The sequence below is a fragment of the Neodiprion fabricii genome, chromosome 3 (assembly GCF_021155785.1).
Source record: "Neodiprion fabricii isolate iyNeoFabr1 chromosome 3, iyNeoFabr1.1, whole genome shotgun sequence".
In the NCBI taxonomy this organism is placed as follows: Eukaryota; Metazoa; Arthropoda; class Insecta; order Hymenoptera; family Diprionidae; genus Neodiprion; species Neodiprion fabricii.
Genome location: NC_060241.1, coordinates 27809867 through 27834395, shown reverse-complemented (window position 1 = coordinate 27834395; position 24529 = coordinate 27809867). Strand labels below are relative to the sequence as shown.

Below are 24529 nucleotides of genomic sequence, written 5' to 3'. Positions count from 1 at the left end.
CGCTGACTCCTGGTGGACTTCCCCCTTCCACCCGCCCTGAGCGATCGCCAGGTGTGACGTCACGCCCGCGGTTTGCTCCACGATTGGCCGGGGCGGGGCGAGCCAGGTAAACGAGGACAGGTGTACAACAGGAATACACACCGAGGAACGGTCCTCTCTCCTCTCCTGGTTCGCGCCGGCCGCACGGTCCCTCCGCTCATACAGAGATCGCTCTCCTCGGTCCGTCCGCCTCCAGAGTCCCGTGTGTCGTCCGGGTTATCGGCGTATCGCTCCCTCTTTCTCTCTCTCTCTCTCTCCTCTCCGCTTCTCTCCCTGACAATCCTCAACCCGGTCCAAACCGAACGCGGCTCGTTCCCGCTCAACGACTCGCCAAGTCTGAGTCTCAACCCCCCGAGAAACCGAACTGCGTCGGATACTTTCAACCTCTGAAAGGAAGCACTGGCTATCTTCGCCGAGGATGTCTTCTCCACCGACCGTTTGTTGCCGGAGTTATCTCTCGGGAACAGCTGAGTGAAGTCTTTCCGGACCCTTTGGCCCTTACCTTACCACCCTCACCTCCACCGCTCTCATCCTTCTGTCACCGACACTTTTCGATCGTTCCTTTTTACCTTCTTGTTTTCGGTTTTATTTCTCGTTCAACGTCAGTCGTTTTCGATGCAGCAATTAATTCGAATGTTCTATCATGTCGACTTCATCCTGCACATAGACTTGTTCTGAACACTGATTAGTTGGATTTGGTTTTTACTGTAAATTGTTTCACAGTTAACGATATTACGTCAGGCATACCTGTATCTCATACTTCATAAGCATTCTTTCTAAGCTTTGCACTCTCTCCGAAATGACGAAATGATACCATTAGCGAGAAACGATGCAGTTACGCAATATTTTACCGCTTATCATAACTCTGTGCATAGCAAGCAGGCTATCTTCTATGTAAACAAGAAGTGCTCGTCTGAAGTATTCCGAACTTGTCAAAAAATTGGACCGTCGATTGACTGACCTTAGGATGAAATCAAAAAAATGTACATAGTTTGAACGGTACAGGCATGAAGTCTGCAGTTCCATTCAAGAGTTGATCCGATTACCTGCCGCACAACGATGTGTATTTTTGGGTACAATTAATAACCTGTTACACCCTAAAATATATGCTCTGAACACGAGGAATTAACCGTAGGAATAACGAACGTTTCAGGTGGGTGATTTGCCTCGTATTGTAAATCGGCGGGCTTTTCAACTGGTCGTTTAAGCAGAGAAGTGCTGTGCGCCACCGATGGCAGCCGGAAAGCTACTGATGCCTCTGATAGCTCCTAGCCTTGCTAACCGCGCCGTGAGCGTTGCTAGTTTCGTGGGCTTACTGATAATAAACACCGTTCCATTACCCACGATTTATCCCTCTAACCGTGTCCAGTCATGTAGCGTATTTGGTGTGCAGGCACAGTGTGTACACAACACACCCACATGCCGCATTTCCTTGCAGCTCTATCACTTCTACGATAACTGGTATATTGCAAGTCCACTCCATCCTCACACGTGCCTCTACCCGAGGTGCGTTCAACGTGCGTATCTACCTGGGCATCGGGCATATGTTTCACCGAATGGATTGTTGGCTTCTCATGCTTCCTACATCCTTCGCGTCGCAATATCTTATCAGCAAAACGTTATGGCCAGGGTCTCCGTTTGGTGTGTCGTCGTCAGGGGCAGTGACGCCACTGTTACCTCATGATTCGAGATCAGGAAAAATGGACTTTCCCAGAACTGTGAGAAAGAGGACTTTCCTTTCTAGGTCACAACCGATTCTTAACCGATCTGCGGATGACAGTTGTGTAATGTATAACACTGTCGGCAATTTTGGTCACAGTTTCCGCGAATATATCCGTCTCGTAGTTCGGAGCGTAACTCTTTCAAGTTCGTTTTGGAATTTGCACAGCTTGTGCAGATGATATTCTATAACGTGCAAAACGGTATATTTATCAGACGTTGGACAGATTTTTACAGATGGAAAAATCCGTCTACCTACCGAGTTGATATTAAGTGCTATCCAGATGTCGGTGAATCTTTGACACGGGTACTCTGTTCTTTTTCCAGTGCCAGATTGGTTTTAAGTAAGTATTCTACATAAACCCAAACGGTGAAGATGTTATTGCGAAAGGCGTTTGATATTGAAAAATCGAAAGAGCGAGAGGAAAAAATTACGGAAATACGTTGGCGGTCAAGGCGGGTTTTTACACGATCCTCGCCTTGTTTGATCTAGTGATTTAGACCAGGCTTCTACATACAGGCGTTCTCTACCGCAGACCCTGCGCTTTAGTATACAGCTGTGCATATTCCGTGGGTGGAGAGAGGGGCAGATGCTTACACAGGCGATGATTTACGTGCGGAACTTCGGGGAAACTGGATAAACGGGGAATTCTTTAGTTGAACAGGTCAACGTCACCACGCGACCTGCCGAAAGCTCTCGACCTGTTCTAAGTTCTAATTGTACCTGCTGGTGCGAAACGACATTCCATTCTCAACCATAAGTGAGCCTGACAATTTGGACATTGACTGAAACAGAGATAAGATGTGAGAAGAAGAGGTGAAGCACGCCTGATTTCTTCGATTCAAATTCGCACGTTGTGCGCTCGCGTTGAACAACGAATAAAACAAGCCGAAAGGAGGCCCACGGGGTTTGTTCGGCAAGTTTAACGCGGGTTTTGGGGCCGGTGGGTGGAGAGGATCGGGCACCGGGAATTGGGCAGCGAGTATTCGGTATTGGGTAACCCGATACAGCGCGATGCGCGCGGGGCAAGGGCCCGACGCGTAATGGACGAAGTAAATATTTATCATTCAGGGCGTAATTTAAGGTGCGTTTAGCAAACGGAAGATGTAGGGGAAAACAAATAGAGCGAGAGAGGACCGGCAGGAGAGAGGCAGAGTGAGGCAGAAGGAGGTCTCTCAAAGGGGCCGCCACGGGGCCTGCTAAGGGGTCCAAAGGCCCTGTGAGAAGGCAGAAACCCCAATAATAGCACCAGAATTTATATACCTGCACGAACTTGGTGCAATGGGCCACGTTCGGACTGAGCAGTGCAGGGCCGAATCACGCGAGGGGTTCTTGGGGTGCAGACGCTGCATGTGCGCTACACTATCTCGATCCCCGTTGGGATTTGATTTTTCCAACTTCCGTTTGTGAAGAGAAATCACAGAAATTCAGCTGGGTAATTATTATTGTTATCGAGCTTGTCCGAACGTCGATTAACAAACTCTGATAACAGTGTTAAAATTAAGATTAGATGAACGAGCAAACAGCATCTCATTAGGACTTTTTCGTCTATAAGCCTACGAGCGTGTATGTAGTGAGTGTGAATGATCGTTTGAGAAATCGAAGGTGTGGGCCGCAGGTATCAAGCTCCTTTGTCAACCGCACGACCAAGTTTATTTAAAAGGCCATTAAAATCCCCGGAGAGTAGGTTTCAATCTGAAGTGCAATCAGATCCGTATCGGATTAACAGCTGGCGAGCATTTCGGAGTGATTAACAAATGAATGTGTATATCAGCTGGCTGATGCATCGCAGCGAATAACCCGCAAGAATACAAATACACGAAGTGTTGCAATGGACGATAATTAATGGCTTCAGATTCGCTGGATCATTACTTCAATAGCGAATATAGTTGCGGCGAAACGGCTGTCGGATGAAAATGCAAGTTAACGCTTATTTATAGGATTGATGTGACGCTATAATATAGAAGAATGCGTAATCTCAATCGCGAACGTGCGGTTAGAAAACATATCATGCTGTACGCAAGATCGAGTTGAGGATTTGGTACACCCGCGGAGATGGATATTTTGATTTGACATTGTGTTTTTTTTTCGCCGCCCATCCCGTGGCGTGTAACTGTCTGGAAATGAGTCACGGTGGACGCGATACAAATGGCCGGAAGTGAAATAGATAGTTGGGCGATGAAAATGGGGGCCCAAAAGAAAACTACTAAACTATCTTTTAAAATCTACACAGCCCTGGGACAGGGACAGAGAGACTAGAGGGGATACAGTAGGATAGCAAGCCATCCATCACTCGAGGCTCAAAACAATATCCACCGACTGAAGCCGCCGCAGTGCGTAGGCACCGCGAAACTGCACCCAAATATTGTGAAAGGTCCAGAAAAGGTAGAAATATAAAATAAATTTAGGTGGAGCTGAAGAGGTTTCGGCGCGTGTATTCGGCCCTCGTAGCTGGGACCAAGGATGGGTTGGTTCCCGGCTGTGTGAGGCACTCGGCCGGACTGCAGGCCGTGGCTTCGCTGCTCTTTAGCGTCCTCTGCCGCATGCGGGGCGGTTCTTTTGAACCCTGGTGCCGTTGAGCACGAACGCAAATCCATTTACATTTAACATGCGAAAATGCATTTTATAGTCAGGACAATTATTACGAGCGCCACATCGTCGCTGCGACGCCCACCGCACCTCTTAACCGCGAGCGGCTTACAGACGCGTCATCAACATTTACCACACCGGAACACTTAAACTCGACAGCGGGCGCAGAGGTACATACATACCTAACCACCTACCTACCTTATACTTGGCAAATTACATTTGCGCGAAAGCAACTTAACAACAGCCTCCGGGCAGGCAGGCCGGTATAATACGCTGTAACGTGTACGCTTACATTTCGAATTGCACTCAGCATCGGGCGATCATTTGTCGAGGGCCCGGCGGAACAATTATAAACGACGATGACGAACTGGAAAAGATAACTAGATACGGGTCAGGCTTCAAAAAAAGACCGAAAGCCGTAGGAAGGAGAGAAGGAAGAAGAGGATGACGGTGAAGCCAGACGAGACTCCTGGCCCCTGGGACGTAGGATTGTAAGTTAGCACGTGGTCGCCGGCAGACGCGGGCCCCTTTCACGGGACTCTATCACTGGCGGGGACGGGCCATCCTCGCGTAGGTAGTGACGCAAAAGCCGGGCTGCCGCAAGTCTTCGCTGCTCGTGCAAGCTACGGGCCAGAGAGTAAGAGAGCCGGGGCTACCAGGGAAGCAGGACGGCGCAAGAGCTGGAGCTCACTCAGAGGCCGGGAGTCGCTCGGCGAGATGCGGGACCCGGGATAGTCTCTTCGTGGACCACACAGGATGTGGCACGCGCGCTCTCTACCGGGTGGCCCGCAACGTCCGCTTCGGGCGGACTCGGAAGGCCTCGGCTCGACTCGGGCGCCATCGGCCCTTCTCGGTGGTCGAGGCCACACAGATCGCGCACGCGCGAACGCTTCCTGGGTGGCATTCGGCAAGGTAGCCTTATACCATCTCTACAACCTGTTAGGCCTCCTTACGCGCTCCTCGTTCGCTCGCCTCCGCCGCGCCCGGCACACCGCACGACCTTCTAATAAGATTCCAATTTGTCAATTAGGGGGAGGACGGGCCCCTTGACACCTAACGTGATCTCGACGAGGTGACACTTCACCCCTTTGCGGCCCATCCTTTCTCCGATTCACTTCACTCTTCACCGGTCATTATTTCAATGCCGGTCCTTTTGCCTACTTGCAACGGACCCCCGCAAATAATTTTTCTCTTATCCGCCACCTATGCTCATTATTTATACACCAATTTATATTCAGGTGAAAATTTACCCTACACCAGCGACTTACCCTGCATCGGTCGTTTTTTACTAGGTGACATGCGTTGACTGGTTCGAAAACGAAAGCGGTTTTCAGGAATTTCAGCGAAACCTGAGGAGTTGACCGATTGCTGGAACAGATTGAATCTTGTCACTGTTAATTATCTTCGTGATTCAAAAAGCTCGTTACCTCACTAGGTTCCCTTCTTTCAGCTGCAGACTATTCCTTACCTTAATTCAATCCCATCTTTTTGAATATTCATCGAGTTTGAATTTGCGATTTCAGGGACGATTAGAATTTCGTATTGCTCTTCTTTAAATAATTGCTTTTTTTGGGCCACCGCTACTACTTTCGAAAAACTCGATCGCAGCCATCGAGAATTCGCAGCAGGATAATGGAGGCCGAAGTTCATTTGGGTCGAGATGATCGGAAGCTGCAAAAATTTGAGGGGTCATATATATGCGACAACAAAAACTTGCAAGGCCCTCGAAAAGTCGAGCGCAATGCGGGACACCCCGTATATCAAGAGAATGGCGAAACACGTTGAGGATAGCCTCGACGCATTCGGTATTCGTAGGGATTCTTCGTTTTTTCTGCAAAAATTCGAATTCCATTGTCTGCTCCTATTAGCGTAGTTTTTGTCGACGTCCAGAACGTCGTATCGTTATTTATGTTCAAGATTTTTCGCATTCCAAAAATAGAGCACATATACGAGAGGCGGGCATGCTCGTTAGGCGCTGAAATTACGGCGCGAAAATGGTCCTTCTCGTCGAATTCAGCCGATCCTCGCGAGAGTTCAAGAGCAGTTTTGAGGCGTCTGCAGCGACCTTTCCACCTGGACAAGCGCACACCTATACCATCTCCACTCGTCAGCACGTGCTCGTTAAACGCGAAGACGTCTCGCCCGGCGATGCCGGAGCGGACGGAAGCTGGCCAAGGCGATCGAGCAGCCTAGGGAGCAGAGCGCGAAGAGAGTTCGATCGGTCCGCGATTTTGGGCCGGGTGCTTTGCAGGGTCCCGGAGGACGAGTCGGCGGCGGTAATCCCTGCAACCGGGCGGCTATCTCCTCCGCATGCGAGGCACTGCTGAGCCATAACCGCATGTGCAGAAGGCTATAAAGTTCGGTGGTGCCGGTGAACAGCGAGTGTCTCTAAATTAGCAATAAAGCAGCGATACAAGGCCCATATAATATCTGCTCGTTTTTTGTTTACTCATCCGAACAGGTTTACCTGCCCCGACGCATGGCCGCCGCGCCCGCGACCCCCAACTTTCAGCACGAGTTAGGTTAGGTTAGGCGATGCGAGGTTGTAGGTATGTACATACGCAAATATACCACGGTACCCGAATTTCGGGCCCCCGCTATCCCTACGGATTTCGCGATAGCTCCGCCAGTTCGGGACTAATCGGTCCGGATTCACGCCGGAAATAAAACACAAGTACCTGTTACCCTTGCATGCAGCCCGGAGGTGTGTACCTACTCCGCGTAGGTGAGCCTGCGGTGTGGATATTGGGACTCATGCGTGTGTACGTTATACCTGTATGATCTAGGTCCCCGCTCGGAGACAAAGGAATGCTTCCCCTCCCCCCTCCCCCCTCTGCCACCGCTCTCTCGGCGTACCACCACCACCACCACCATCAACACCATCACCATCACCATCACCAATACTACACCGAAGAAAGAAGAATAAGAAAAGTCGACCGGAGGAATAGCCCATTCCACTTATACGCTCCTCGGATTCAATTAACTCTCCTCCTGCGCTGCTTCTCATCTCGCAGAGAGCGCGCGGTTCTGCCTGCCTACCTATACTATACAAGGTGTCCCGGTTTTCTTCACTCTGCAGTATCCCGTTCCTCTTCCGCCCTCTCAATATCACACCTCGTCACTTTCCGATTCCTGCACATTGTACAATCCATGCTCGGCATGATCGTGGCGAGAAAATCTTTCCAAGAGATCGCGTCGAAGCTGTATAACCTACTTATTTGCATTGATCGCCACATGGATGCGAGAATGAATAATTTTCGCAATGAAGTAGTGCATATTTCTTCCAAGTTATATGTACGTACTAGTGAATTAATAATCACTGTTATTTGTTCAAAGCGTTCAGGTGAATTATTCATCACGTTAATACGGCGGATTCATGATTCGGCGAAGGCTGTACAACGAATTTGAATGTACTTCATTTGCAGCGTGAATTCAGACGCAGCTGATTTTGTTTTTGCGAAAAGTGTAAATTACGATCGCAGAACTTGGGAGGGTAATAAATCGCTTGTTTCAATCATGGGTTTTTGATTTACAACCTGTACGACACACCCGTCGTATATTTCTCTCGGGGCGTATTCGTCGGGCGGTATCCTTTCGCCGCGGCTAAGGATTTAGCGAACCCCGTTAGGAGGACATGATCCTTCGCGCTTGCCGGACGGCGCGGCGGTGCCGCGGGGCAATTGACGCCGAACGGGCTTTCGCGCCAGATACACGGCATGGCCGGCTCCATTTTCAGAGATTTATACATTGCGCTGGGCGCCGTTGGGAATAATAATTCAGTTTCATAATGGGGATATCTTGTTGTCTTCGCGAAGTCGTCGTACAAGGAATTTCACCACGTCAATACACGTTACGGGCCAAAAGCTGCTCACGCCTGAACGCCTTGGCGTGCCTGCAGGACTTGTGAGCATGCGGAGAGACCCGGGTCTTTGCACGGCGCATTCACCGACAAAGACTCTCTGACTGACGCGATCCGACAGGCGCGAGACTTTCTGTTGAATCTGTTGAAACTGTTCAGGATGCGCGCATGTCGGGATACAACTCGCGGCGCTGACGTCCTGCGGATGCAAAGTTTCGCGCTCAACGCTGCAAGGTCTTTATCGGTTGATACCAAATGTTTCCTGCAAAACGGCGTAGAATATTAACAGTGTCGATTGATTTCCCCGTTGATCGTCACAGACTGCGGTGGAAAATTTCAACGGGGAATCCTCGTTTTGAAATACGGATTCCAGTTTAGCTCCGGAGCCTGCAGGTACCAGATGCTCTACCGTTGACAATCCCTTCAGCATCTTCATGCGTGCAACAGTCTCTCGAGACACGTTGACAGTTCTGATTTCACGCTAGATGTTGATGCCATAACGATCTGAAGCCTGATGAAACCAGTCACTGCGGTCTGCTGGCGCAAACATTGCTTCATTCTCCTCAGAGCACCGCATGTTTTTACATTCTAATTCATCGGTTTTTTTTTTTGGGGGCTTTAGAGTAGAAGTTTCTGTAGAATTGTCAAGGTAATATTTATCGTATGCGCAGTATGAATTGAAGGCAGTTCAAAAGATGCGAATTATGTTCACAAGTCCGCAAATGGAGTGTATCGTAAATCTCAAGATACCAAAATATGCAATGAATCATAAAACCAAGTGGGCTTCACCCACGTCAGTACCTGAGTACTACAATCTATTTGTATCATGATAATGACGGATGGCTCATCCTTGTCTGCTTTCTAGAGCTTATCTTTGTGCAAATAACGGCAGCGTACACTTCAATGCTTGTTTGTTCCCCTTGATCAGTCACACCTAAGGAGCGTCGAGAGCATCGGGCGTTCAGAATCGTCGACGAAAAGCATGGGAATGGCACGATCATGCGTGCGCTTGCAAAAAAGAGGACAAGGAAGAAAGAAAGAGACAAAAAGAGAACGAAAAAAAAACAAGAATAAGAAAACGGCAAAGACTGGTTAAGCAAAAAATATTGGCTCGGGTGTCACTGATGCGATAAAAATCTGATAAAACCGATAGGTTAGCGAGGAGAAAATGTATAAAAGTTCGGTTACTCAGGCGGAGGAGCTGCTGAGGCAGGCTTTGTGGGTGAAGCTAAAGTTAGGCAGGATCACGGTGGTATAGTTATCCTCCGCAGAATATGCATATGGACTCCCGTGCGATCAACCGTAAAGCTAGATTCACAGCCTCTGACGACGCGTTGCGATGTGAGTAATTGGTGAAATCACTTGTCGGGCCGAGTGACTAACAGAGTATCCTGTGCTACTTCGTCGGATCAGTTATCGAGACGTGTTTCAGCGTGGATATGCACGGGCATATAGACGAAGGTTTTCGTCAAAATACCGCTATGGGAGTTGAAAAAAATTATTGTTTCAAAGCATCACAGGTTCGAAAAGACACGAGGATGAGACTGCTTTGTTGCAGACCAAAAAAATCCTCAAACGCGGGTCGAGAGATACCGACGATAAGATACTTCGTGCACATGCCGGTGGTATTCAGACCACAATTTGGTGTCAATTTTCAAGACCGTTGGTTTTGAATTCTTGATTCAACCGCAAGCACATAATTTCAGGTATGTGTTCTCGACCGGCGGTCGCGATGTGTAATGTAATAGAAAATTTCAACGTTTCATTGATCACGGCGATGCATGCAGATATAATTCGACGAAAGATCGTAATCTCGCGGATTACATGACTCGGTGAATTACGATGAGACACAAAATGTCCGCAAGAATTCGTTTTGGTCCCGATCGATGATCGTATCGATCGAAAGTAGTATCCGTTCCGCAACGAAGTTATCTCCGCGTATCCTGTGGGACCGCAGGACGATCCTGGGTGCGTCTCTTCCCTTACTACACACGTGCCAGCGGTGCACAGAGCAAACCTCTCGGTCCCAGAGACGGGCGTCAGGGGTTGTTGTAACCTGGATACATCGGCGGTGGAGCCACCCTCTCCTCGAGGCGGTGTCGCATGTTCGACGGGTGTATAATACGTATATCCATAGACGGCGCAACATGCCCTCGGCGAGATGTTGTGCACGAGCTCTGGGGACGACGCCTTAGAGTTTATACCTCAAGTCCATCTCTCTCGGCGAGGCGATCTCTCATCTCTTTCTCTTTGGTTTCCCACGAGAACCACCGCCGCCGCCGCCTTCTGGAATGTCGCTCCCCCTCGTCCCCCACTGCCGTCCCGATGGACCCCTCGGTTCCTCCCCCTCCGCCCCCGCCTCGCCACTTTCCCGTCGACCTCATCTTCCGTCTCGGTCGCGCCTCAACACTCCGCAACGAGGTTTCCGATGGCGTCCTCTCCCTCTCTCGCGGCACTCTTAAGACTTAACGGGGTGCACCCGGGGAGTATCATTGAATCTTGCAAGGGAGAGCTGCCGGTCAGGACGAAAATAGTATTATTGTATTATTACGGGAAGGAGAAGAAGGAGATTGAGGATGAGTCGGGAAAAGAAGAAGAAGGCGACGAAGAGCAAATCTCGAGTTATCGTCACACCTTTCGCACCTCTGCTGCACATTCCGCTGTCTAGCCCCCAATTTCACAGCCCTGTTTTCTTTCCCTTTATCCTCGTATGTGTGCACTGTTCGGAAAATATGTTAATTTTTACCTACACTTGACGTTTCTGTATTCTTCCGGTAAGTCTGCCTTATATTCCAAATCTGTGTTCATTCAATGAACCAGTATAATATATGGTCGTGTTGAGCTTTCATGAATTATAGAAAATGTTTTACAAACTCGAAAAAACTTGTATATATAAATATTCTACTCTCCTGAGAATCAGGTACACGTGCAAGTCGATTTGACATTTACACTTCATAAGTCAAAATATAAAATTTGTATTAATTGTTAGTTTGGTTAATAGCAAGTCAAAGTATTTGTATTTGCTTAAAATGTATACCGTGTTGTTATCACTGCTCGTGAGAATAAAATTAATGGTCATAAATATTATATACTATCCTTACCTATCACTGAATTGCAAATAGTTTCTAATTGAAATTACTAACCTTGTGAATTGAACACTGTGTTAATTTCAGCATCTGAATGTTGACATGGAAGAATTATAAGATTCTGGCGCACAAATTACTGCCAACGATGTGTTTTTTGCATTATGTAAGTACAGGTTGCAGTGCAATTTTCGTTGTCAGATTTGTCCTGGATGTACCACGTATACATGTATAGTCGATGCAACCGCAGCTGGAGTAGCATGGATGACTTCTGTATGGGAAAAGGATCCCGGGTTAGTTTGGGAATTTTCATTATTTTGCAAGATTTTTGAGTTGATAATTTGTGCAAGCGTAAAACACGAGCCGCTTGTTAGCACCCAGCTCTATTTAGCGAATCATCGCTATGTATTTTCTTAAATCATATGATACCTATTTATTTGCAAATTGACTTCTACAATTTCAACATTCCATGATCCTATACAATCAGACACTTGTTAACTTGTCACTGAAATTTGGTGTCAGTTACCTGTGAGCAGCACAGCTTTTCTGCCTCACTCATTCTGTCAAATAAAACACAATTTTCGCGTGACTTGACCTCAAAGTGTTACCTTCACCCGGAGAAAACGATATTACAAAAATCTTTGCACAGGCGTACACTATTTGATCGTGGATTCAATAATTCGTTACTTCTGCGCTTGAGTAAAATTGTTAAAATCTCTATTTGTAACGGTAGGTATACAATGAATCATTATACTTTGAAGAAACATTGGTTTTTTATCACAGGGTTTTCTACAGCTTGTAATAAAAAGGTTTCACTGTATGTTGGTAGTAGATATTTCGAAGAAATTAAGAGAGAAAGCTTACTTAATTATTTTGCAAGGACGTACGCATCAATCGTTCACTATTATAAGTTTGCACTATAAGCTCATCACCGTAACATTTACCTCTGTATACCAGATTTCGAAAGTTGGCAGGGAATTTTTATTTTTTTTTTGTTTCACCGTTTAAGATTCTCTTGATTTAATTAGGGGAATTCATCACACCATAATATGTCATGTCAACATTCTCGAAGTATTCACTTGAAAACATTAATACTTGCGACAGGTTTACAATTCATATCTATTCATTATCAAGTTATTATCGTGGGAAAAAGTTAACTCAATATTTGAAACTAACGATGAAATAAAACGTCTATCGTCTACAGTTTGGCACTGATAAGAATGTTCTAGAATGCAGTATCGAATTGAATTATGATCAGTTTGGAGGAAAAAAAATAAATTGTTCACCCTACTTGATGAAGGGGAATTTTGTATCGATTTGCGTAATAGGTACAGCGGAATTCCGTACTCGATCCGAGGTAGCAATTGTAGCCCATATACTGACCGAGCAAAAATGCAATTCCACTCAAGTTTGTTGGGCGTCTTCTTCTTTTTCTTCCTCAGTTTCTTTTTGCTTTTTCATGGGTCTGAATCCGAGACCCCGTAACGTGTCTAGCTAATAATAATGATGGTTTACACTTAGCTACCTATGTTGCACCGCACACCCGTAATAAGAGGAGGGTTTACAGGCGAAGGCGCGCGCGTGTGCGTTGATCGCCATACAACGGGTGTTCGGTAATTTTCAAATTCATTTCGACCATCCCGAAACGTCGTTTCCCTTCGGTTAGATCAATAAACTTCTACCCATAGTGCAGAGCGTCGGTTGCCCGGATTTGAAATTCAAACGTTAATTCCTAAAACTAAATTGCAGAAACGTGAAAATTCCCTTAAAAAATTGTCGAAGAATTACAGCAATTATTATCAACGCTGTGTTTAACGCTGCGGACAAACGGTCCCGAGAAATAAGATCGAAATCGACACTTGGGAATCTCGAAATTCGGACGCGTCACCCGATGTGCAAGACGCGCAGCTCTGCAGTGGCGAGGGCCAGACGTAACCCGAAGCCCGGAGAGCCTTAGGAGGCGGCCACGCGGCCGATCCGCACAGCCACTTATAACGCCGATGGAGCTTCTATCACACGAGCGAAGGTAATGCCACGGGTTAGCGAATCTGTCGTCGTATCCTCTGACTAACGATCACCGAGGAAGAAGCTGAGTTCGGCGATTTGGTGGAAGCGCAGCGCGGGCCTCTTGCGTGGCGAAAACTCTGCCCTCGGAGCGTCGATGTGGCACGTCTTTTTGACGCTTCTCACCCACTTACACCGGCAATTTTATGATAACGAGCCCGAAACGGGTTTCGGCTCATTATCGGGACTCCCAGGCCACCTTACCGGCTTTCATTGTAAGCTCGGCTCAGCGCCTTACCTTATCTAGCAAACTTACGGCGATTGGAGTGTTTCTTCTTACTACTATCGGTATAAATTTTGTAAAAATACCCGTTAGGGAATCTGACGATTTGAATAACGGTCGTAAAAATTCAAAACTTTCCAAATTCCGAACTTATATAGATCCTCGACTCAATCGGTGCTATGCCGCATTAGACTGGAATGGAACCCTTGAATACAAAACAGTTTTCTCCGTTAGTTTACCGTGAAACAAAACATTTCAAATAATTCAGTTTTTGTCGTGTGTTAGTAAAGTACCGATTTAACACCTTACCGGAAGAGCTTACAGTCTACAAACGAGACCGCGAAAAGCGTAAAAAGACTCGCTTACCAGCGTCCGTTGCCGTTGTGAAAAGTTACTGTCTAGGTTTCCTTTTTTATCGATGCGGTGAGAAGGAAAACATTCGTTTTTGTACCGACTACCGGCAAGTTATTATTCGTTGAGAAACTTCAATCGCGGCCGGTTCTGCGCTTCCAAGATTATTTTAGTAAAGAACATGACCATTTTTTGACTTGGTACATTTTTAGATTCTGCAATAGATGGAACCGTATTAAAAATCTGCAGACAAATATCTGAACATTAGTATTATAGCACTTTCCCACATGTGGCAAAATTTCTTGAGTTTTTTTCCCCAGGCTCTGCTTATCTAGGTATTAGCAAATTTGTATAGATGATTTATTTTTCGATACGGCATTACAACTAATACCGTAATGCAATGACTTCAATGACGATTTTATTTATAAATAAATTTTCATGGTACAATAAAAACAATGTAAATTACCTCACATGCCAAGTGATGCCCAATTAGGTACGATTCGTCGGCTTGGATGGGAATGAGAAACGGGTGTATACCCTATACGTAGACTGCCACATGAGCCGAATGGCGAATATGCGAGCGAGCAGGCGAATGTTTACACAAGAGATAAATGTATCTCTGTGCTTCGATCACGGCAGTTATATAAGTGCGCAATGTTTACTACAAAATTTTCAGATGATATTGTCAGTAGTAATCGTCCGTCTTCAACATGACATTTGAGAGCAAAGTATACGAGACTGATTTTACAAGTGTAAGAGAAAACATCTTTCAATGATAGTTCCACGCAATAACCAGATTATGACGGAACGAAAAATAAACACCATTTGTACTGCAATTCATTGAAATAATAAAATTGAAGGGGAAATTTGGTACGATTCACGGTTTGAAATTGGGAATTAGGCTTTCTTCTTGGTTTTCCTCGGCGATTTTGCGATCCTCCCACCCTTCGGACTCTTCGCTTTGGACGGTTTTCCGGCTTTGTTAGCGTACTTCTCGACGAGCGAATCGAAAAAGTTGTTGGCCTCTTTTGCCCTAGCTGTACCCCTATTTTGAATCGCTAAGGATAAGGCGTTAGACGCCGCGTTTTCTTCGTTTTCAATTTTCAGCATCTTTTCGAGCTTCTCAGCTTCCGCCGCTTCCTTGGCCCACTAAAACCGTAACATAATTCACTTTTATATATAAACATCTACGAAATTAGAATCGAAAAGGTATGCGAAAAACTCGCCAGTTCTATTTCCCATCGGCTGTTTTTTTTTCCTTTGATACAATTTTTAAAAACACACAACGTCAGACTGACTCAACAATGATCATTTTTGTTTGACAGAAAATTCAACACCGTTAATAATATTCATTGCCGTGTAACTCATCCTACATATGGCACGTTGGCTTGGGGAATCTGTCGGGGAAAGTCTGAAAATGTCAGGGATTTATCGGGAAGAGTATCAAAGACAGTTGCAATAGTTGCAACCATGATTCACGTACAAGTTGCGCTTAGTGAGAGTTTTGGCTACGAAAGCATGTGCGATAAGAAAAAATTAATCCAGACCAAATTCGTGTAAACTATAGATAGCAGAAAAAACCTAGAAAAGTCAAATGCGGAGAATTTTCAAGATGGATTAATCAGCCCACCCAGCAGATGTTGAGTCACGTAAAAAAATTCTTCAAGTGCGTACTACTCCGGTTTTACTATCGAAGTACTAGCCTCGATTTTTTTCTATAAATATATTTCAATACGTGAACTAAATTTGCCTACAGGCATTGGAAGTACGTCTACTTCAAGAAACGGGAAGCGAGGCGAGGCAGCGGCGATTATTTAACAGTATATTATAATCATCTATTTCAAAGTTATCAACAACGCGTGTCGTTGACTCAGGCCATTGCTCGCGGATACAGACCTATATGTATACTGTATATGCTTACAGGGTGTTTATATTGAACATCTTAAGTCGGCTACAGCCGCATAACGATTGTTACTAATCCATCCCTCTCTCGCCCCGTATAAACTAGTCGGTTATAGGGATATATCCGAAAGGGTATAGCGGGTTTGGCAGTTATTGTTGTTGTTATTGTTATTATTATGGTGTACAAAAAATGAAATATTCCCGGATTGCTTAACGCATGGTAATATCCAGTCGAGTAAGATTTAAGTTTGCGGTAAAAATTGGCAAACAAAATAAAGATTGGCTAACGCGCATAACGTTTAAATAAATGTTCTTGCCATTTGCCGGCGCAATGAAAGTACCTGTACTATTGTAACATTGAAACGTTCTATTTACAATGATTGTGACAGATATTTCGCTACAATATCACCGCTGAATTTAGTTTCAGGTCTTGCAACAAAACAGCAGCAGATAAATTACCAACTGCCAAGTTCGTAACATACAGTAATTTCATAAGACTTCCAAATTATGTAGAAGATGGTTTGTTTTGAAAATGAATCTGGCTATTTATAAGGATTGCGCGAGTAACAGATTTTCCTCGATTATAAGAATATTTGCAAACTGTCTTCCGTGGCGCATGCTTTTTACAGAGTTTCACTACGATAGACATAAAAACCAAGCAACGTGCAAGACTTTGTCATGGTTTATTGAATTTGCCACCGATCTGCAGCAATTATTACTAATGCCGCATCATCGATATCCCCAACGATTGATAATTAATCGTTTCAAAGAGGAAACTTCAAGTTTTAGAGTAATGTTATTTGTACGGGTGTACATAGGTATGTGTATTTACACCCGCCCAGGTAAAACAAAAATCGCACCTATTATCAGTGTTATTGAAATTAGAGAAACGCGTCGCGTCGATCCAGCCACCTGTTCGAACTCTTGCCAAAATCTTATAGATTTTACAGCATCGTCTCAACGGTAAAAACTGTAAAGTGGGTTGTAAAGTTGACCACAGATATTATTCGAAACACGTTCATCGACGGAAGTTTATTTTGCCGTTCGTAGTTATTCACGCCTTTTTTTCATTATAATTTTTTTACAATCAAAATGTGTCGAAGGGCGTGGAATTCGACCTTCGGAATACGTGCGTGACGTAATAGGGAACGTCACGGACCGATCTATTCCCTCGGTCTACTTCAAGATTCCGTTATTTGTGTTACCCTAAACGTTGCTGGTAGCCGAATTACGTCGTTCAAGTATTTATAAATCTGGCAGCTTTCCTAAAGCATCCTCTAATGTTAGCTGTTACATAACTCGACCCCTATCACGGGCTCACGTTGTGGGTGTAGGTACTTCTTTGATCCGTTAATTGATCGACCTCGCGTCATCGTATCGGCAAAACTTTTGGGAATTCGCCTGCTTCATCTCTGTTCGGTAATCATAATTACGTGTAAACGGTACGGCACAGCAGCCGATGTTGCATGGTACTAATTTCGCGATAATCCAGCGTGAAGACAGATATTGCACGAATCATTCCGTCGGAGACAAATTGAACAACGGGAAGTTAAATGTAGTAACTAAACGTATATTCGCAAAAACAACTTAGATTATACGACTGTCTATACGTTTGGAAGTCGTCCAGAAAAATTCATCAGACGTTCATTATGTTCAATTCACAGATGTTTTTTTAAAGCTAAAACGACTCCTTTTCACAAACTCGACGAAGATTACATGTATATACGTATATACTGCAGATAGTAATAATGAACCGTTGCCAATATTTTTAAGTTGCTTTTACACGGCTTGTTGTTACAAACCACGAAAAGAATGGTTTACAAATTACGTCATTGCTTCGGCCCGTTTATAAACCGTACCACACTTGCCACAGGAAACTTGAAAACCGTAAATTTCAAGATTATTTATGATTAGAAATTAAATCTTCTGCTCAATCACTACCTATCGATGCCCTGTATTAATTTTGTTTCAGCTTGCGAAAAAAATTAAACTCCACGTATTAGTATTCGTATAACGATGCAGTTACACTTACATGGACCTGATCGTATTTTCTTGTGATTAGAGATAAAATGCGAGATATATACGGAATGGCGTGATGTTAACAAATTCACAAATCATTTACCCGAATACGAAACAACAAGGAATGTACAAAACACAGAAAAATACTATAGCACCGTTTGAATGGTGAAACAAATGCCGCATTTACATTAAGGAACAATATGCGGTTTAATTGAACGATACTATATGTACAAAGATGCTCAATGTCTGAGTCATTCGCGATAAGAAAAATCTTATTCAGGTTCGTTCAGAGTTAAATTTTGGTATGTGAATACTTTATCTGCGTCTACAAGTATACAAAAATGGCTTATTTTATCCAGCTAGCCAAACCGGGTTAATATCAATGCACCGTGGGTACGACAAAGTGCCACCGAATTATCTCATCCCAGATTTCTTCTTGCGTTTTTCTAATCATGTCTTGACCTTTTTTTGCCCAAGAAAGTAGTATGCGTGCGTTGGGAATGTGATTAAAAATGTAGTAAGCTCGTACACTGCCATATGTGCAGTGAATTCGGTTGCAACGATTCGTCTGAAACGAATAACCGTGCAGCATCGTAAGTCGAGGAAAATTTTTCTCGTCAATTAACGGATGTACATATATCCATGACACCAACTGACCCGTGATCATCGCGTTGGAAATAATTGTTGGAACAATCGCAGAGTGACGATTGAGAGCGCGACATTTCACATTCCCTGTAAATTGTCAGCTCGCGTAATACCGGAGGCCACATTAGTATAACAAATTAATGGGAAATTCTTCTAAAACGGGTTCAAGGTTGTCACGTGCGTTGGCTAGAGAGTAAATAATTAAATTATCATTAATTTCGTAGTTATTTGATACGACATACGATACATGTCGTGTTTAATTGGTAGTTGGATCAGTGTGAATGATTGTAAACAAACTAGGAACGTCCCGCCGTTTTGTTGGATTTTTAAACCTCCGGCGGAAGCGTTGGAAGATAGACTTGGAAGATTGAGTGAGCTATGCAGAAGCAGTTTTTCCACCGTAGTGTAATACAGACGAATCACTGTTAAGCTAGACGCACGTGTGTACAAAATACGGGAACTGGATGTTACATCGTTGCTCAACGCGCACGTGGCATGTGAGCTTTGCAAGCTTTTGTACAAAATCAAGATAGTGAAGGAGGAAGGGAAGAGAGGAGTACTGGAAAAATGGCGTTTAACCACACAGCCGGGTATTTTTAACGCTTCGAAGATCTGATCCCATGTTTTAACTCTCACGCAACGAGCAGAAATGAGATTCCACCCGGTAGAAGCTGTATATTTAAACTGACATTGAAATTGACAGCGTGTTTTAGTTTAGTGTAAAGAAAAAGAAAAAAAACCCATTTGTCAATGGTTCTCATTTATTCGCTTATTCTTTAAAATCAGGTCGATCTGCACACGCGTGTGGGATAAGCGTTCAGAGCTTTTTATATGGATGCGGTCACGATTTCTGGTTTATCTGTAGGAATAGAAATTTGACGAAGAAAACGAGAGAACAAAATAGTTACGAAACAATTTTATCTGCAGAACGATTATTTATACCTATACCATATTGTTGTTTCGTAACAATCAATACGGCATTGTTCAGCAACATTTTTGCACTGATTTTATTGAATAAAAATAATTCCGTATGTATAATTATCCGCTTTTTATCAACTGTGTGGAGCACTGTATGAATAACGGCATGATAAACTTATAATCGCTATTTAAATGTTAAACTGTTCATTAAACGCCATTCGGCACTCAACACCTTACTTATTCAACTCTATAACTAGACATAAAGATAAAGTATATGTATATATAATAATGTAAATGCATGGTTCATATAGTCGACAAGGTACAGCTTAAAAACGATATTTCAAATTAATATTTTCTTATCATTCCGTCGAGTGTCGTTGCAATTACGTTATCCACTTGATTTTCTCAAGCATCCCAATCGAAGCTATTAATTTGAAAACGTGAGAGAAAAACAATTGTGGAAAGAAGACCACGCGTCATATATCGAAACAAGTCGATTATATTCAGTTGAAGTTGTAATTAAATTTAAGTCGCTGAAAACTGATAAGTAAGTGCAGTCGTATATTCGCCGCTCCGTATTCGGTACCATGAACCGTCAAACTTTAACCTCACAGTGAACCTAAGCAAAACACGACAACGAATATCCCGATCGCATATCTCCCGGCGTTCCTCAATCCTTGACCGGCATCGTTGCACAGCGGCAGCGGTTTGTCAGTTTCTTCTTCAGGGACCGTTTGTCTGACCGTTGTCGGACTGACGAGTTCGTGTTGTTCACCCGGTTGAGAATCGGCGACGTTGCCGTACGGGGGTGGAAACACAGAGGCGAACTGGAGACTTTCATCCCTTTCCGGTTCCCCGTTCGTCGCGTTTGGTGCCGGCATGATAACCGTGGGCACCGGTGACGGAGGAGGATAATGGACTACTGGAACACTCGCGGACGTGTAAACGGCGACCGGGATCACGGGGGTCGCCTTTTCTTTGCCGATTGGAGCCACCTTCGTAGTCGATTCCAAGCTGAAAGTGGTTGTCACTATGTCGGATGACTCCTGCTCGTAGCTCGTGGTGACGATACTTGACGCTTCGATTATCACGGACGACGACAGGGGCTGGGACGTTTCGGTGGTCGAGGGTACCGCCAGGATTTCGGGAACCGGCTTGGGAGTCGAGCTCTTCGGTTCTCTCCAGAGCGTGTTCGTCGTGAGAACTTCGCCGATGTCGATATCCACCGAGGTGAGAAGTTCCAGCGGCCTTTGCGTGACGGGAAAAAATCGGGGTGTCGTGACGATCGGAATTATCGGCGTCGATTCCGTCGAAACGATCCTGTCCAACTTTTCGGCGGCCTTGACTGCCTTTGCGTAAGAGTTCTTTTCATCTTGTTCGGAAACCTGAATTTCCTTCCAAGTTTTATCCGTTTCGGCGGTGATGCCGTGTTGCTTGACGAACTCGGCCATTAGCCGTGGGCATTTGAACGTGGGCACTTGGTCCAAGAGGAATATCCGCAGTGACTTTAAGTTCGACATAGCTTTCGTGTCGAGGCACTCGATCGGGTTTCCCGAGAGTCGGAGCTCCGCCAGGTTTTCAATTAGTTTGTAGACACCGGGTTCGATCCCGGTGATCTTGTTATGGGTCAGATCTAGATACGTGAGATACTCCGGACCCTGAATCCAATTCGCTTTCACGCTGGTCAGATGATTGTTGTTTAATGTCAGTTGTTCCAGGTTAAATTTGTTGTGAAAAACACCGGGCTCGATTTCTCGGATACTACAATTTGAACAACTGAATATTTGCAGTTGGGTAAAACGTTTCAGCGCGTCGACCGACAGTTTCGGAACTTTCATGTCTGATATTTGAAGTACTTCTACGTCAGCTTGTACTATCTTGAGGTCAGAAATGTCACCTCCATTGCAGGAATATTCCTTTAATTTTCCTTCACAATTTCCACTGATACGTGATATAGTTGACACCAGCAGCAAAAGCACTGATAACACAGCGTGTGAATTCACCATTTTCTTGGAGTTCTCAAATTTAGATGTTCAGTTGAATAATTATAGCGAGAATTTTCAATTAGCTAGCGTTTCATTTCACGAAATTGTAACAAACCGATGAACTTCTCGTACATCTCATGGACCGAGAACGACTAACGTTCGACGAAAGCGGGCGAAACGTGTTTCTTCAATACCGCGAAAATTCCACGAGCAACTTTCATGTGCAGAGTATATGGAAAAAAGTCTTCAATGTATAAAGACGATTGGCATCGAGCCAGCACGGTTGTTTACACATTCACGAATATACGGTACGATTCGGTCAGGGTTATTCTGAAATTAAAAAATTTTTAACTTTTCATTCCGGTAACTCGTAATAAGCGTCTGTCCAACGTCACCACCGGACCGATTGTTTGGAGCAACTAAAGAGAAGTCTTCTGTTAGCGGGATATTTATTTACCAGTGGTCGAGCCCTCCCTTCCACTCTACGTTTAATCGTCAAGTGGCTATCCATCGGTAAAAATAGGACAGCATGAAAATAGAACGGACGTATGGTCGTGCTATTCCAGTGGAAAACGGCGAACACATGCGTGATTTCAAATCGAATTGATAAAAATTGAACTGGGTCACATGCAAATGATAAGTTTTACCTCGATAACACGTCTTCGACATTTAAAACCATTTGCGATAAGCAAATGGATCACCAAATTTAGAGAAAACAATTTTCTATTGTTTCTTGACAACATTCTTTTCACATTGAGGTCGTTGAAAATAAAATTGTAGGATATATATTCATAACAGGTTGCATTGCATTTGGCATTGCGGAATATTCGGTGGACATGTGCCACAAAAATTGTTAAATATTCACTACATTCCTGTATACAAAACAATAAACACGTACATTTGACAACTTTCTTGCAGAATAATTTTACATTTTTCTTAGTACTCTTAAAGTTTTCGAGCTTGAAAAATTTTACGAATAGCATTTGAAATAGTGAAATATTTAAGATTTTTTCAAAATATTTCGGAGGGTTATATCAATGTATACGATTGTGAACCAAATAAGTTAATTTGATATTACAAAACACGAGTGATCTTGATTTGACAAATTATTAGTTCATCGAAACGAAAATAAAACAAGTACAGAAAAGAGCATGCAAGTGAAAAGGCATCATTAAATATCAAGTTAAAAATACTTGCGGTAAATGATTTGTCCTGACACAATGTCTGTTTGGTTGATTCCACATTGATCCTTTCTATGCTTACAATTAGAAGACCTTCGTCCATCCCCCTCTTTTATCACCGCAGGTTAATCATTACATCAGTAATTTCATTTAGTTTCACAACTGTTGTTCGAGCACGCAGTTTTGAATGTCTTAAAAATCACAGCTGTACATATATACCGTTTTTGCCAAATGATCGCGTGACGTCACTGCATGCCTGCTTTCCAGTGTGGTATGCCCCTCCCCCCTGCCCCTCCCTGAACATCTATTGAGTAATATTTAAACGCTGTCTCAGAATTTCGGTGCAATTGCACTTTTCGCATGGGTGAATCTTTACAGGAAATTCGTTCTCTACTATTTGTTAAAGTCTGTTCTTAATTGTGCACAGCAGTACGGTGCACCACCAGAGTTCGGAATTATCAGTACAGAGTAATCCATACTTGATGTATACTGGTTATGGAAGTGGTGAAACAGATATACAGATTGAACAATATTCATAGGCAAAGTCTTGAATGGAATCAAATTAAAATTCGATTGATTCAGAGAGACGGATATTATCGTTTATAAAGCTTTCTTAGCTATTGATCATGCGAAATGAAAGATAGGAATACACATTTGGGTGGGGAACATAACAGGCACCAAAAATGATGCGTAGACTTGGCTAGTAGAAATCGTGGGACAGGAAAGGAATGGGAACAGATTTCCAACGTATTAGCCTTTTCCTGATTATTTTAATTCAATACGGCTCACTTACCTTTCGTTTCCTGCGTATTTTCTTTTTGGGATCCTCCTCAGTGAAAGCTTTGAACTCTGGTACATCTCCGGTTTCAATCAATTCTTGAACTATATCGTGCAGACGCGGTTCTTCAGCACAGTTTGTAAATGGAACAGCTTCAAGAATATAGTCCATATCACCTTTGCCTGGAAAGTTATGATAGAAATATTCTTAATTCAACCATGACTGTGACGAAAGTACCACATTCCCACGTTTGCGCACAAATTGTATTGTGTAAGGGTCTCGCAGTAACGTTAGTGCGAATGTATGCTTACTGTCCATATAAGCCCGCTTCAAGTCTTTTATCTCAGTTTCAGATCCCTTGTAATTTTTTTCATAATTGTTGATATCTTCGACAGTTATTTCTTTGAATAAAGATCGCCAGTAATCAGCCCAATTTTTCATAACAACTTCCTCGCTCTCCTCGTCAAATTGGCCAGACTCGTCGTAGATCTTCCTCTTATCATTGTCGCTTAGAATTGAGTGGATCCTTCCGAGTACTTTGAACTTTTCCGTGGCTTCAGCCTTCACGTTTTCCTCCACTCGATCTGGGTGTACGAGTAGTGACAATTTGTGATACGCTTTCTTAACTGCAACAAAATGTTCCAAAATAATCATTATTCTCTATTTGCATTGGATTCATAAAGATCTCTTTGTTAGCAAAGCAAATATTCAAATAGTCATTGGAGCTTGTCGGAAATAACTCGGATGCATGTTTTTGTTACTCCGATTTCAAAAATCTCGGAACGTCATAGGATGAGAAAATACGACTTGATTTCGTCAAATATTTCTACCGAACACCGTTGACTTTACAGGTTAGGATATCAGCTGTAAACAGCAACGTTAAACGTACCTTGCTTCTCGTTTGCGTTTGTCGGAATCTTCAACACTTCGTAAAAGTCTCGGGCGCCGAAATACTTTTCGCACAAATCCAAGAGCCCCGCCATTGTCAATTATTTTATAAAAACGTTAAATTTACCATAGATTTATTCTACTCAATGCAAAATCACTTTCAGACGGCGCACATCTGTCGCTGTCCTGGAAGCGTGAAATGAACGCTGCTGCCCTTGCGCACGCAACGCCGAGTTGGGTAAACAAACGGCTCGTGTCTCCGACTGTATAGCGGTTAGCTTGCCA

At 44.0% G+C, this 24529-nt stretch overlaps 3 protein-coding genes across 3 annotated transcripts in view; all 3 read right to left on the bottom strand.

Annotated features, from left to right (window-relative positions):
- Positions 1 to 14183, bottom strand: part of LOC124178956 (sonic hedgehog protein A) — a 54345-nt gene extending 40162 nt beyond the window's left edge. The window contains exons 1-4 of the mRNA XM_046562823.1: positions 12674 to 14183; positions 11351 to 11561; positions 5817 to 6019; positions 5617 to 5716 (exon numbers count right to left, since the gene is read on the bottom strand). Coding sequence (XP_046418779.1) covers positions 5617 to 5716; positions 5817 to 6019; positions 11351 to 11383 — 336 coding nt within the window. The 5' untranslated portion in view covers positions 11384 to 11561; positions 12674 to 14183. The remainder of the gene's footprint in view (positions 1 to 5616; positions 5717 to 5816; positions 6020 to 11350; positions 11562 to 12673) is intronic.
- Positions 14184 to 14326: 143 nt separating this feature from the next.
- Positions 14327 to 24449, bottom strand: LOC124178959 (dnaJ homolog subfamily C member 9). The gene is made up of 4 exons (XM_046562827.1): positions 24246 to 24449; positions 23668 to 23982; positions 23372 to 23538; positions 14327 to 15077 (listed from the first exon to the last, which is right to left on the bottom strand). The coding sequence occupies exons 1-4, from the start codon at positions 24337 to 24339 to the stop codon at positions 14826 to 14828; spliced, it is 828 nt and encodes a 275-aa protein (XP_046418783.1). The 5' UTR covers positions 24340 to 24449; the 3' UTR covers positions 14327 to 14825.
- On the bottom strand, positions 19242 to 21835 carry LOC124178955. The gene has a single exon (XM_046562821.1). It carries the CDS (start codon positions 21416 to 21418, stop codon positions 20021 to 20023), a length of 1398 nt encoding a protein of 465 aa, XP_046418777.1. The 5' UTR covers positions 21419 to 21835; the 3' UTR covers positions 19242 to 20020.
- Positions 24450 to 24529: the final 80 nt, after the last annotated feature.